Here is a 13,907-nt window from a genome sequence, read left to right as displayed (position 1 = left end):
AAAATGTGTTTGATCTATATTTATAAGTCATAAAACTAGTTATAATTACTAATTACTTGATAATAAAATATTTTTAATTAATTTATGAATATAGTTTATGTTTAAAAAAATTATATAATTATTATCGTGTAATATTATATAATTTATAATGTAGTATATAATATATATCTTGTTTTTGGAAAAAAAATGCATTGAAACATTGAAATTTTAAAATTTTCATCTAATACCTCTTAACTAATGATAAGATCATTTTTCACATTTTTTTTGAAATGTTAATGGTGCTAATGCAACATTTAAAAGTCGAGGAGGGCCAAATAATAATAATAATAATAATAATAATAAACCAATTCAAAAGCGATCCAATGGTTTGATTTGATTTTTAATATAAAATCGGACATATTGGTTCGTACTTCGAGAAAAAAACATTGATTTGGAAAATATACTGCATCTAACATAAGGTATCTTTTAGTGTTTTAATTATTATACTACATTTATATTTGTTATTTAGAAAATATACCAATTATTACGGTGCTTACATATTGCTTATTTTTTAAAAAAAATATTTAGAAAAAATAAAAATATCAAAATTCAATCTATATATATAAAAGAAATAGACCCAATTTTAATTTAAAATTAAAAAAAAACCCATTCATAACCAAAGTGGAAACAAAAATAAAAATTTGAAAGGAAAAAAAAATACTTATAATGTCTGTTTGGACAAAGTATACTTGAGAAAACAAAAAGACCACTGATTGGTCTGGTTCTTGGTTGGTCCAAAACCGACCAAACCAAACCGGTTAACACCCCTACGGCCCTACCCCCAAGATGGACTGAACGACGACGTTCGCGTAACGTGCTTTATTTTCCAAAACCTCCCTAAAATCCCAAATCACCAAACCTACCGCATCATTTCGCTACCTTCAAGCTCTCAACAATGGCGTCCTCAGCCACTCGGCGCACATTATTCACTGTTCTCAGCCGAAGCCTCTCTTCTTCATCTCCATCTTCTTCTTCCTTCTTCCTTCCATCTTCTATTTCTTCTCGCCTGCGATTTTCTTTTCCTCTGCTCAACAGACTGGATCAAATAATCCCTAATTCATTCAATCTTCCTATTCGATTCAAGTCCTCGGGATCTGGATACTCTCCACTCAACGACCCTTCTCCTAATTGGAGCAATCGACCTCCCAAAGAGACGATACTCCTCGATGGCTGCGATTACGAGCACTGGCTGATCGTGATGGAGTTTCCAACGGACCCGAAACCATCGGAGGAGGAGATGGTGAACTCTTATGTCAAAATTCTTGCCGCTGTTGTTGGAAGGTATCGGATTGGAAACAAATTAGTATACACGGATTATCTTCTTTAGTTATTTTAGGGCTTTTGTTGTCTTCTGATTTTCAGTGAGGAAGAGGCGAAGAAGAAAATATATTCAGTCAGTACAACTACGTATACTGGATTTGGTGCCTTGATTTCGGAAGAGCTCTCTTACAAAGTGAAAGGTAATAGTTTCTGTGCTTATTCGTGCTATGATTATATTAAGTAGCCTTGGGAATCTGGTTTATTCGCATTGTTGATATTGGAATTGAAGATTGAAAATGTAGCTTTGAGCTCAACTGCCCAATGTGTTTGATGAAAGTTCCCAAAAGTGATAATGATTTGGTTTTTGAAAATTATGTTTGTTTAACTGCCCTTTTGGTTAACATTTAAATTTGAATTTTCAGCCAGATTCTAAAAAGAACAAGTTTTTTAAGACAATGCTTTAATTATTTACCAAAAGTATGCCAAACAAAGAAACTAGTAAATGGAGGTAATGGTTATACTTAATTTCCAAGTCCCAAATACCGGCCTAAGAATTTTTCCTTCCTATTTTGTAGTTTGCTGTAGAATTGACTCGAGTTTTAGTTTAATAGTGATAGGATCGTGTTTTAGGGATTATTAGGGAATGTAGAAGGGTATAGTAGTGATTTATTAAGTAGTTTGTTAGGGAAGTGGTTATAAATAGAGGGGTAGTGAATGGAGAAGATTAGCAATATTTTGATACTGAAGTCCCAGTTCGTACACCGTAGGCGTGAAAGCGCATCGGCCACCGAATTTTCCGTTCCCCTTTTTTATTCGATACTGAAGTCGTACCCAAGTAACTTGGTGATCCATCATTGATACTCTCTGGCAATGACACGTTCCAATAGGAATTTCAAACTTTTCTGATCCACGATGAAGTGTCGTCCCAACAAATATGGCCGCCATTTTTGAATCGCAAAAACAATGGCCATTAATTCGCGCTCGTAGACTGCCTTGAAGCGATGAGTTGGAGGTAAGGCTTGGCTGAAATATGCTAGGGATCTCTTGCTTTGCATCAATACAACACTAACACCTACTCCTGAAGCATTTGTTTCCACGATGAACGGTTCATTAAAATTAGGCACCCTCAAAACTGATACAAACATCATTTCAGACTTAAGTTGTTGGAAGGCAACCTCCACTTCATCATTCCATATGAAGTTCCCTTTTCTTAATAATTGAGTGAGAGGTAGGGAAATTGTACCATAGTTTGCCACAAATTTTCGATAGTAATGTTTAACACTTCGAGGTGTGGGTCGTGCCTTCATTGCTTCTAACTTGGTTGGATTAGTTGAAACCCCAATGGCTGACACAATATGACCTAGATACTCGGTGCCTGTCACTCCAAATTGGCACTTCTTATAGTTTGCTACGAGTTGGTTATGAACCAGAATCTCCAATATGGTTGCCAGATGATCTACATGCTCCTCCATAGTTCGGCTATAAATGAGGATGTCATCAAAGAAGACTAAGACAAATCGACGGAGGTGTGGCTTCAATAAATCATTCATGATTGCTTGAAAGGTTGAGGGGGCATTTCGCAACCCGAAAGGCATCACCAAAAATTCGTAATGGCCCTCATGCGTCCAGAAGGTTGTTTTCTCTACATCCTCTAGTTGCACCCGAATTTGATGGTACCCTGATTTCAAATCAATTTTAGAGAACATGGTTGCGCCAAACAATTCATCAAGCAGTTCATCGACTATAGATATAGGATACTTATCTGGGATAATGATGTTGTTCAAGGCCCGATGATCAACACAAAATCGCCGGCTACCATCCTTCTTTTTAACTAACAGAACCGGACTTGAGAACACACTCTTACTAGGTTGGATTATACCTGCCATTAACATTTCCTTCACCAATCTTTCAATCTCGTCCTTTTGGACTCGAGGATATCTATATGGTGTCACATTTACTGGTCCGGTCCCTGGCTCTAACTTGATGGAGCGGTCATGTACTCGTGTTGGTGGTAAGTCCATCGGTGTCAAGAATACTGACTCAAATTTTGTTAACACTTGTCGAATTCCTTATGGGACTTTAGGGAACCCCTTCCAAATACTGCCACTCTCACCGGCTATTGTAACATTGGGTGCATCCGCTGCATTCAGCTCAATCAACAATTCTTGATCCCCTTCATTCACCGTTTTCACCATCAACTTAAGGGATATTTGGGATTTTACCAAGCTGCGATTTCCATATAGCTGAACCACCCGTTCCCCACACTCAAATTTCATCGTGGATAAACGGTAATCAAAATGAATCTACCCGAAAGTCTCCAACCACAACACTCCCAAAATCACATCAGCACTGCCCTGGGCAGTAGAAGGAAGTCTTGAATTATAGATAGGTCGGAAATAGTGAGGAGCATACCTTTACAGACTTCGGTTCAAGAACTAAACCCCCTGAACCAAGTACCACATCGTAGCCTTTTGATGGGGAAATCAGCAGCTGTAATTTTGATGCTAACTCCGTTGTGATAAAATTATGCGTGGCTCTCCCATCTATCAGAACAATTACCTCACGACCATGGATATTGCCACGGACTTTAAATGTTTTCGGGGAGCTTAGCCCGACCATCGAATTAAGAGATAGGTTCGCGATTTCCTTTCCATCATCCCGGTGCTCGTTTTCCGCTTCATAACTAACGATATTCGGTTCCTCCCCTACATCGGCTAAATCTTCTCCTTCTTGAACGAACCAATTGCAATTCTTTCTTCTTGCAACGATGCCTAAAGTTGAACTTCTCATCACATTTGGGGCATAACCCCTTGTCCTTCTTTTGCTTCATTTCCTCCATCAATCGGTGATATTGATTGGCTGTTGTCGTCTTTTGCTCCCACATCCTTTCGAGGAGTAATCGTGGTTGATGAGCTCGTTGTATTTCGATTAGGGCTAAAGGTAAACGATCGATTAGTTGGGCAACTCATTGAAGTAGTTGGTCCTCTCCAATGAGTTGGACCATTTGCATTTTGGCCTTGAGGCCCTCGGGCTTTAATTTGCACATCTCACTCTGGATTTCCTCCTCAATGAGTTGGGCTATTTGCATTTTGGTGCCCCCATCTATTAGAACAACTACCTCACGACCACGGATACTGCCACAAACTTTAATTGTTTTAGGAGAACTCAACCCGACCATCGAATTAAGAGATAGGTTCGCGATTTCCTTTCCATCATCCTGGTGTTCGTTCGTTGCTTCATAACTAACGATATCCAGTTCCTCCCATTCGTCGGCTAAATCTTCTCCTTCTTGAATGAACATAAACTGCAATTTTTTCTTCTTGCAACGATGCCCAAAGTTGAATTTCTCATCACATCTGAAGCATAACCCTTTGTCCTTCTTTTACTTCATTTCCACGTCCGTCAACCGGTGATATGGTTAGGCATTGTCGTCCTTCGTTCCTACATCCTTCTGAGGAGTAATAGTGGTTGATGAGCTCGTTGTATTTCGATTAGGGCTAAAAGTAAACGATCGATTAGTTGGGCTACCCGACCTGCTGGAACTCGCCCCGCTAGTGCTGGACCCACTCTTTGTTCCCAGATTATGTGTAGACTTGGCACCCTTACCTAGCCTCTGTTGAAGTAGTTGGCCCTTTTCAATGAGTTGGGCCATTTGCATTTTGGCCTCGAGGCCCTCCGGCTTTAATTTGCACATCTCACTCTTGATCTTCTCTTTGAGCCCACAGACAAGCTTGCTTTCTAGGGCTTTATCGCCTAAGTACTTCAAGCCCGCTGAGTATCGTTCAAACTTCCTCCAATATTCCCTCACCGTCGTCTCCTATTGTAGCCTCATCACCCTCGCGTACTGATCAACCTCACTTGCTGGACGGAAACGGGTTAGAAATAGTTCTCAGAAATGTGCCCAACTTCCCACCGGGGACCAGTCGTCCTCCCATTAATACCAGTCTAGTGCTTCATCTTCCAAACACGACACGACAGCGTCTAACTTGTCCTTTTTCGATAATGGATTAATAGGGTTGGCAAAATTCCCCGCGGGGGGGGGGGGGGGGGGGGGGGGGAATTTTTTCGGGGCCCCGTCCGGGGACGAGGCGGGTATACCCGACCCCGATTTTATATAGTTATATTTTTAATATTTTATAAATATATATTTATAATATATAAAATAACTTATTTATATGTATGTTAATAATGTATACTATAGACTTATAGTGTTGTGAGCCCAATATTGAATATATAAATTCTAAATTTAAGCCCAAAAATCAAGCCCAAACTTAAAAAATTAAAAGAAAAAAATGGGGAATCCCCGTAGGGTTCTAATAGGGGATTCCCCGTGGGGACGGGAGAAAGGATGGGGGGAATTTCCCACACGGGGCCGTGGTCGGGGGACCCTCCCCCGCCTCGCCTTGGCCCTGTTGCCAACTCTATGGATTAACCACAAAATATCGCTCCATGTGGTGCAACCATCCACCCAAATTTTCTTCATCTTCCCCCTTGAAGATCGGTACCTCTAATTTCCTCAGTCTCATGTTGAACAGCAATACCTCCTTACTCTCCCAGGTGCGTGCATCCCCTCCACTGTGTTTTTGGTTCATTCTTGATTATCCTATCGGGTGGACGATTCTTCTACCAACCTCTTCCCTTTATCCGTCACCGTCCTCTCCGGTGATGGTGTCTCCTTGTCGCTATTTCTCATGGCCTCCAATCAATATAGGATCGGTGCCATTTGCGTAGTCATGCTAGCCATCCCCTCTTTGACTTTGTTAAATTGTAGCTTCATTCTTTCCTCCATTTCCGTCTGCTTTTCCTCCATAGCAACGACTCTGTTCTCCATCTTTCCCACCATGCCCAAGTCACTGCTCTGATACCAAAATGATAGGCCTTAGCCTTAATCAACTTTTATTTATCAGCAACAGGGGGAAAATTCGAGAGCTCCCCCAATCTCAAAAGAGATGTTCACGGCCAAATGATTTCCGATACCCCCCTCATGGCTTCAATGGCCTTACATATACTCACTCCCTTACCCATGAGCCCTCCATAACTAACAATATTCCTAGTGCCTATTTCCCATTTCAATTTCTAAATTACTCTTAACATTCCTATTATCCATCCCCTCCTTTGCACGTTTCCTCCGTACGTATACTTTTGTTACTTGGGCATTTGGCGTCTATCATTTTGCTTTAGAATCAACTTGATTTTAGTTTGATTGTTTTTTTGTTACAACTGTGAAGATTTGATATTCATGTTATTTATGTATGTATACTTTTGTTACTTGGGGCATTTTGGGGTCTATCATTTTGCTTTTAGAATCAACTTGATTTTAGTTTGATCGTTTTTTTGTTACAATTGTAAAGATTTGACATTTGTGTTACTTGTGTATGTATACTTTTGTTACTTGGGGCATTTGGGGTTTATCATTTTGCTTTAGAATCAACTTGATTTTAGTTTAATCGTTTTTTTGTTACAACTGTGAAGATTTGACATTTGTGTTATTTGTGATAATTTCGATTTAGCTCTTGTAAAGAATAGAATTGGTATCTGACTAGAGCTTTTCATTCGGGATGAAACAGAATTGCCAGGTGTTCTATGGGTTTTACCAGATTCATATCTTGATGTTCCAAACAAAGATTACGGAGGTGATCACACTTCTAAACTCTATCAAATTGATATAAATTGAAACCAGTTCATTCTCAAGTCAAATGCTCATTTTGCGTGTACAAATCATTCATGTTAATTTCAGGTGATCTCTTTATTGATGGAAAGGTCATCCCGAGACCGCAGTATAGGTACAACGATAGGCAACAATCTGGTAGAAACAGGCCTCGTCCACGGTATGATAGACGCCGAGAAACTATGCAAGTTGAACGGAGCCAACCGATTCAGAGACATAACTGGGGTCAAAACCAGGGAGATCCACTGCAACCACCACCATCCATTGATGGTCAAAATACATCTCGAAGTGGTGTTGGAGATTTCTCGACAAATCCAGGCGAGTTTAATCGGAGCAATCACTGATTGATGGATGCTTTAAAATGTGGATATTTATCGACTCCTTTATGCATGAAGTCTAGGCATGATACATCTAGATTAATCTAGATTTTTAACTCTCCTTAATGCATGACAAATCTAGGAGATTTTGGAATCCTTCCACATCAACATTCTAAATATTCAAATATGATAGTTCTATTGGCCAATGCATTTAGATCAAGTCTAGGCATCATATAAATCTAGCATCTAAATGCTTTGAAGGTGAATATTTGGTATGTTGACTAGAATCCTTAATGTTGTATCTAGATTTTCTTTCTTTCACTAGCAATAGGTCCAAAGATTAAAAATAAACTATGGGGAATGATTGAACTACTACTTGGATGTTCTCTCATTGTTTACCATCTCATGTGATGAAATTTGATCTGATACGAAAACTCTAACGAAATTGAATTTGAAACCCTTTTGGTATGAGAACTCCAATTCTCAACGACGAAAAACCCCAAAGGATTTAGTTAGACACATATTGCCTTAAGATCAAAGCTCCTGAAACGAAGAACAAGTTCTTTGACTTAAGATTCAAACATTCTATAAGATAGGATGAACAATCCTATTTGAATGTTCTTAGCATGCAACTCATCACATGAATTGTAAAATTCAAGAATCTCTCCTAATTAAACTTGAAAAAAGCACAAAGCCTAAAACTCAATTCATTTTAATCTCCCAAACAACCATGCCATTAAATAATCTCCCAATGAAAAATCTTAATGTCACATCTCATATCCTATTAAAAGATTAAGAAATACCCTTATTTAATATGTCATAAAAATATAAATAATAACTTGGTTAATATCAAATACCCAACCATTTGTTTTATTTGATTGATCTATGAATAATGGGAATTTTGATCTTGGTTTGATTTTGGAGATTCCAAGTTAGTGATGTTGTGACAAAATCTGAATTGTTGAAAAGTCCAAATTAAATTTGAAAAAAGTATAGTTCATTCCTTAATTGTTAATTTGAAAAGTTCAAATTAATCTGAATTGTTGAAAAGTTCAAATTAAATTTGAAAAAAGTATAGTTGATTCCTGCATCTCATCATTTTGTTTTATATCTTCACTTTCTGGTTGCCTTTTTCTTGTGGTTTTGGGAAGCAGGAACTGAAAAATTTTGGCTGGAAAAGATTCTGGGCCTCATTTTTATGCTCATTAAAAGATTTTGAAGTACTTACAAAACAGGAGTTTTTCCAATATTATATTTAACATGCCAATTAATAAATTCTTTGGAGCAAGGCCAATAGTATTTCAAAAGCTTTCAACAAACAATCTAACCAGTGTTTAATGAACAAAACAAAAAATCAATGATTTGTTTGGTTTAGATCTTGGTTTCATGGAATATTTTTTTGAAAACCTACGTATGTTTGAAAACTTTAAGAAAAAAATCTAGACTCCGTTAGTAATTGTTTGTTTGTTTGTTTTTTTTTAAATAGTCCATAGACACTACTACTTCAACCTCCAAATTTATTCGTTTGTTATTTACTTTATATCAATGGCTTAAAAAATCAAGCCAAAATTTGAAAACTAAAAAAAAAAAAGTAGTTTTTAAAAAGTAGTTTTTGTTTTTGGAATTTAGTTAAGAATTCAACCATTATACTTCATAAGAATGCAAATCATTGTAAGAAATAGAGAAGAAATAAACTTAATTTTCACAAATTGAAAGTACGTTTTTAAAACTTTTTTCTGGTTGTAGAACTTGGCTAAGAATTCAAGGGTTCAGTTCAACAAGTATAATATTTAAAAAGATAAAATAAAAAATACAATAAATTGGTTATTGAATGGAGTTTAAAATTTTAGATTTGATTTAGCTCAATGAAGCATTAAAAAGCTTGTGAAAAAAAATTCTTAAGATTTCTAATCTATTTTCTTAATTTTAAAAAATGTCTAATAAGCTTTTAATTTTTCAGTTTTGTATCTAATTAAATCTTGAGCTTTCAATTTTGTATTTAACACAACATTTGATCTATTCAACATTTTTTTTAATGCACAAATCTTTCAAACCCAAGATTGAAATTTTACTTATTAACATTTCATGTTCCTTTGATTTTATAAAATGTTAGATTTCTCTAGATCTATGACATTCTAAAATATTAAAAAATATATTATACACAAACATTAAACTTTAGCACCAAAATTGTAATCATAAGAAAAAGTAATAATAAAAATAATAAAAGGGAATGGATCAAAATCAAACACACATTCTTTCTGACTTCATTTAAGAAAACAAAGTCGAATGGGTAATTTTGAGCGACATTTTAGTCTTTTTCTGTATACTCCAAAGTAATAATAATAATAATAATAATAATAATAATAATAATAAGAGTATGAATAAGGCTTCTATTTGTTATGCAACTCATCATTTATTTTCTTAGTTTCACAATTTCAAGGATGATTATGTCATGAATTCATCAAGTTGTCACTGCCACTTTTGTTATCTTCTTTTAACCTTTTCATATCAGCTTACTTACATACTACATTTGTTTAATTCAAAATTAAAAGTCGCCCATTTTATATTTTATGTACTATGTTCTTTTTGTTTTTGTTTTTTTTATCACCACCAATATAATTCAATTGGTATAAAATTTATACTATCAACTTCAAGGTCAAAAACTCGATTTTTCTACCTTATAAATTATCAAAAAAGGAAAAAAAAAAAAAAAAAAAAAAAAAAGCCATTTTGGTCCATGTATACTTTTTGAATTTTTTAAAATCAATTTTAGTTAAATAATAAATGGTTTGGTTTGGTTCGGTTCGGTTTGGTGGTCAAACCGAACCGATTTATTAGTTTCAAATTCGGTTTTGGAATTTTTGAAAAATCTATGTTATATATATATTTTTAATTAAAAAGTGATTCGGTTCGGTTCGATTTCAAATTTGGTTTTCGAAATTGAAACTGAATCAAACGTTTCAAAATTTCTTCAAACCGGTTTGAACCGCATTTTTCGATTTCACTGAATTTTAGTTTGATTTTTATTAACAATTTAGTTTTTGCGGTTTGAATGACCCTCCTTGATTCTTGGTAACTTGTTATTTCTTTTACCATCTTGAAAGGAGCTTTCATGAATATCTCTTTTCAAGAAAAGAAAAAGAATTTATTTTTAAGATTTATTTAAACTAGGAGACTTTATTTGAAATTAACCAAACTGGTTAGTATTTACCTTAATTTTTGTTTATAAACTGATGGTTTTTTCTTTTCATTTTTTTAAAGGGTGACATGTACTGACATGTACTATATGATATGAAAACATGATTTCTTAAACTTTAACTTTTTCCTTTTAGTTCAATTACAAGTTTAGATTTTTAGAATTGTATGAAATATTTCTTACATTCTTAATCTTGAGTCTCGTATGTGTAATGTCATCAAATATATTCAAAAAATTTGTGTCCAATAAATTAGGGGATGTTTGAAAAGCTGGAATATAATAGGATTACTGAAAATAGGAGAAATATTCGAATGTGCGAATGAGAGGGGATCGAAAATGGGGTTGTGAAACGTGAAAACGGTAGAAATGAAGGTAGGGTTAAAAACTGTTGGAACAGAATAAGTTTAATATTACAAATCAGCCCTAAGACGTCCAATCAAACATGAGTTTTGGATTATATTACAATTCAAACTCATTCCATTACAGTCCATCAAGTAGCCCTTAAAATTAATAAATTTTATTAGACATCATTGAACTTTACATACATTCTAAAATTTGGAAAATTTTCGTAAATAAAAAAAAGTCAAACTATTACTGATAGACACTTATAGATTTATATCAATTTCTATCAAAGAAGATTAAAATTTTTCTATTTTATATAAATAATTTTTCTTATTTTCCTATTTTTGAAAATCTCCATTCTAATTTTATATCTAATAAATTTGTAAATGTTTTACAAAATATTTTATAGAACCCAAAACTTTAGAGCTTTGTTAACCCTGTTTTTAAGTTCATGAACTCTTTCCCATTGAAAAGTTAGAGACAAAATTAGACACCATTTTTAGTTCAAAACTAAACATGGTATGCTTTAATTTAAAATAATAATAATAAAATAAAATAAAGTTGAAAGAGGATATTTTTATTCGTTAAAAATTTGGAAAATGAATAAAGAAATTACCCTCTGCTTCCTTCCACGCACGGTTAAAAAAATATTAAAATAATTCTGCCGACGTACGTTTATCTCAGTAAAGCATTTACATTATGCCACGTGTACACTTTTGTCCCCACCTCTTTAACAAAGAAGCAGCCTTTTCACGCGTTTCAAAACTGCCAGACTGTACGGCCACCGTCATAACGTAAAGAATTTATTCATTACGCCTCTTTCATTTTTCTTTCACTAAACAGTAATAATAACCATTTTTTATTTTGAAGAAAAATGATTAAATGCATTACATTACCCGTTTCTAAGTACAATTTTCAAATTTAAAAATACAGGAAATATGTATTTAATTAAATACAATTTTGCTTAAATGATTGGTTTTTCAAATTAAAACATTCAAGTGATATTTTTATTAATTTTAATTCTGTATTTTGATAATTTATAATTTACACAATTCTCCATATTTCGTTTGATCAATACCGTATAAAACTTATAATTCGAGTCAATTAAATATTTGTTCACTCGTTAATAAATTTAGACGTTCCGTTACAATTACTTTTGAGAATAATCTATTCATTAATGTTCAAACGTGTGTAGACTTCTTCAAGTATTAGTTTTACAAGATGGATGAATAGAGCTAATGCATGAATGACTTTTAAAGAAAATTTTGTCTAAGAATATGTTGGAATTTATACATTTTATGAATGTGAAAGAGTTTGATTGATACAATTATTAGTTGTATATGAGGTTTTTTTTTTTTTTTTTTTTTTTTCCAAAAGAAAGATACTCGAGGATATGTAAATTGATACACTTTATGATTTGTTCTTGGTATGCAAATATGGAGAAAGATATATACGCACTTGATTCTCATATTCTTCAATGATAAGATTTGTAATTGAGGTCGAGAAGAGGTGACCAACGAAAGAAGAAAAAACTGCATGCCAGCATAGTGTTTGTCGTGCATACTTTGATGCTTTAATCAAAGAGTTGGAGTCAGAAGATACTATTTGGAAGTTTTCATGTGTATATAATCTAATATTTAGAGATGAAAATTGAAAATATCTCTAGTTTTAGACGATATGTTTAGGTACAAGAAGTTAGGTTTTTTTAGTATAATGATTACGTGAATGAAGAATCGAACTTCCGAACTCTAGAGAAGAATATTATGTTAATCACAGTTGAACTAAGCTCACTTAATTTTTGTTTTAAATATCGTCGAACGAGCTTATGAAGAAGGTAAAGCTTGTACTAAAAAAAGAATTAAAATAATAAAAGTAAAGCATAATCCCAACCATATTTGGTTCCTTGGAGATATTGGAGTGCTTTGATTTAGCTGCCTATAGTTTAACGTTGTCACCTTTGTTGTATGCAGCACAAAACATGTTTCATGTGATAATGTTTGTTAAAGAAATGCTTTACTAACCCTTCACGTGGAAATTTTTCATGATAGAAAATTAAACCATTACAAATTTTTAATTGTTACATACCATAAATAATGACAGTTATTGTTGCAAATATAAAAATTAATGGATCAACATTTTTGGTACTAAAGTTTATAAACTTAAGGGATTAATTTGAAATTATTGTATCTTTAAGAATATTTCAAGAAATGGAAAAAGTTTATTTAGAATTAAATTTATCATTAGAAGTGAAAAGAATTGCAAAATTGGCAATGATGGCACGGTTTTTTGCATTGGACGGCTACGAATTCCATTATTGTCTCTTACTTACCTCACAAGCTTCCATGTAAAAGCTTCTCCCAATTTGTTCCATTTTTTCAGTTTTGACAAATTTGCTGACTCATCCTTTCTCTCACATCCCCCAATTCCGGCCAAGGTCCACACCTTTAAAATAATAATAAATAAATAAATTATCATGTCTTCTCTCTTATCTTATTAAGTACAATATGATTTCAAGCCATATCCATTAGGGAAAAACAATATATCAAATATTAAAATGTTTTTTTTCCTAAAACGAGTTGCGATTTATTGCCCACAAGGTTTATGATTTGAATCTTCTAACCTTTAATTGTACTATAAATTTTTTTTATTATAAGTCTAGAAATAAAAAAATAAACGTTTTGAAAGTTTGAAATGGTTAAATTTCAAATGCAATCTCTGAACTTTTAAGATTATGCTTAGTTGGTCCTTGAACTTGAATGTTGAATTTGGTAGATTCGTAAATTATATATATATAAAGATGTTGAATGTGTCATATACCATACATAAAATTGAAAGTTAATAACATATGGAGGAGTTACAAATATAGCAATCAAATCAAAAATATTTGCAGATATAACACAATGTAAAAGAATTGCAAATATAACAAAATTTAGATTTTACTTTCGAATTCTATTAGCGATAGACCATATTGCTTATAGTAACAATAGAGCTTCATTAACAGATTTTACTATATTTATAATTCTTTAAAAATCTTGGTAGGAGAAATTAAAAATTTTAAAATTTCAATAACCGAATTAGAGTTATG

The 13,907-nt window shown here is 33.6% G+C and overlaps 1 protein-coding gene across 1 annotated transcript; it reads left to right on the top strand.

The window, feature by feature from the left end:
- The first annotated feature begins 827 nt into the window (after positions 1-827).
- On the top strand, positions 828-7,659 carry MORF3 (plastid developmental protein DAG). The gene is made up of 4 exons (XM_039050730.2): positions 828-1,320; positions 1,402-1,499; positions 6,867-6,932; positions 7,037-7,659. Exons 1-4 carry the CDS (start codon positions 935-937, stop codon positions 7,309-7,311), a joined length of 825 nt encoding a protein of 274 aa, XP_038906658.1. The 5' UTR covers positions 828-934; the 3' UTR covers positions 7,312-7,659.
- Positions 7,660-13,907: the final 6,248 nt, after the last annotated feature.

This window comes from Benincasa hispida, chromosome 12 (assembly GCF_027475165.1).
Source record: "Benincasa hispida cultivar pf3 chromosome 12, pf3_genome.v1.1, whole genome shotgun sequence".
Classification (NCBI taxonomy): domain Eukaryota; kingdom Viridiplantae; phylum Streptophyta; class Magnoliopsida; order Cucurbitales; family Cucurbitaceae; genus Benincasa; species Benincasa hispida.
The sequence above is the reverse complement of the archived record's forward strand: the minus strand, read 5'-3'. Positions and strand labels throughout refer to the sequence as shown.

Bases quoted from the DNA above. Each gene is read 5' to 3' on its own strand.
- MORF3 (XM_039050730.2), top strand. From the start codon at position 935: ATGGCGTCCTCAGCCACTCGGCGCACATTATTCACTGTTCTCAGCCGA. The intron at 1,321-1,401 runs GTATCGGATTGG...TCTGATTTTCAG, and splicing joins CTTGCCGCTGTTGTTGGAAG to TGAGGAAGAGGCGAAGAAGA. The intron at 1,500-6,866 runs GTAATAGTTTCT...GGGATGAAACAG, and splicing joins GCTCTCTTACAAAGTGAAAG to AATTGCCAGGTGTTCTATGG.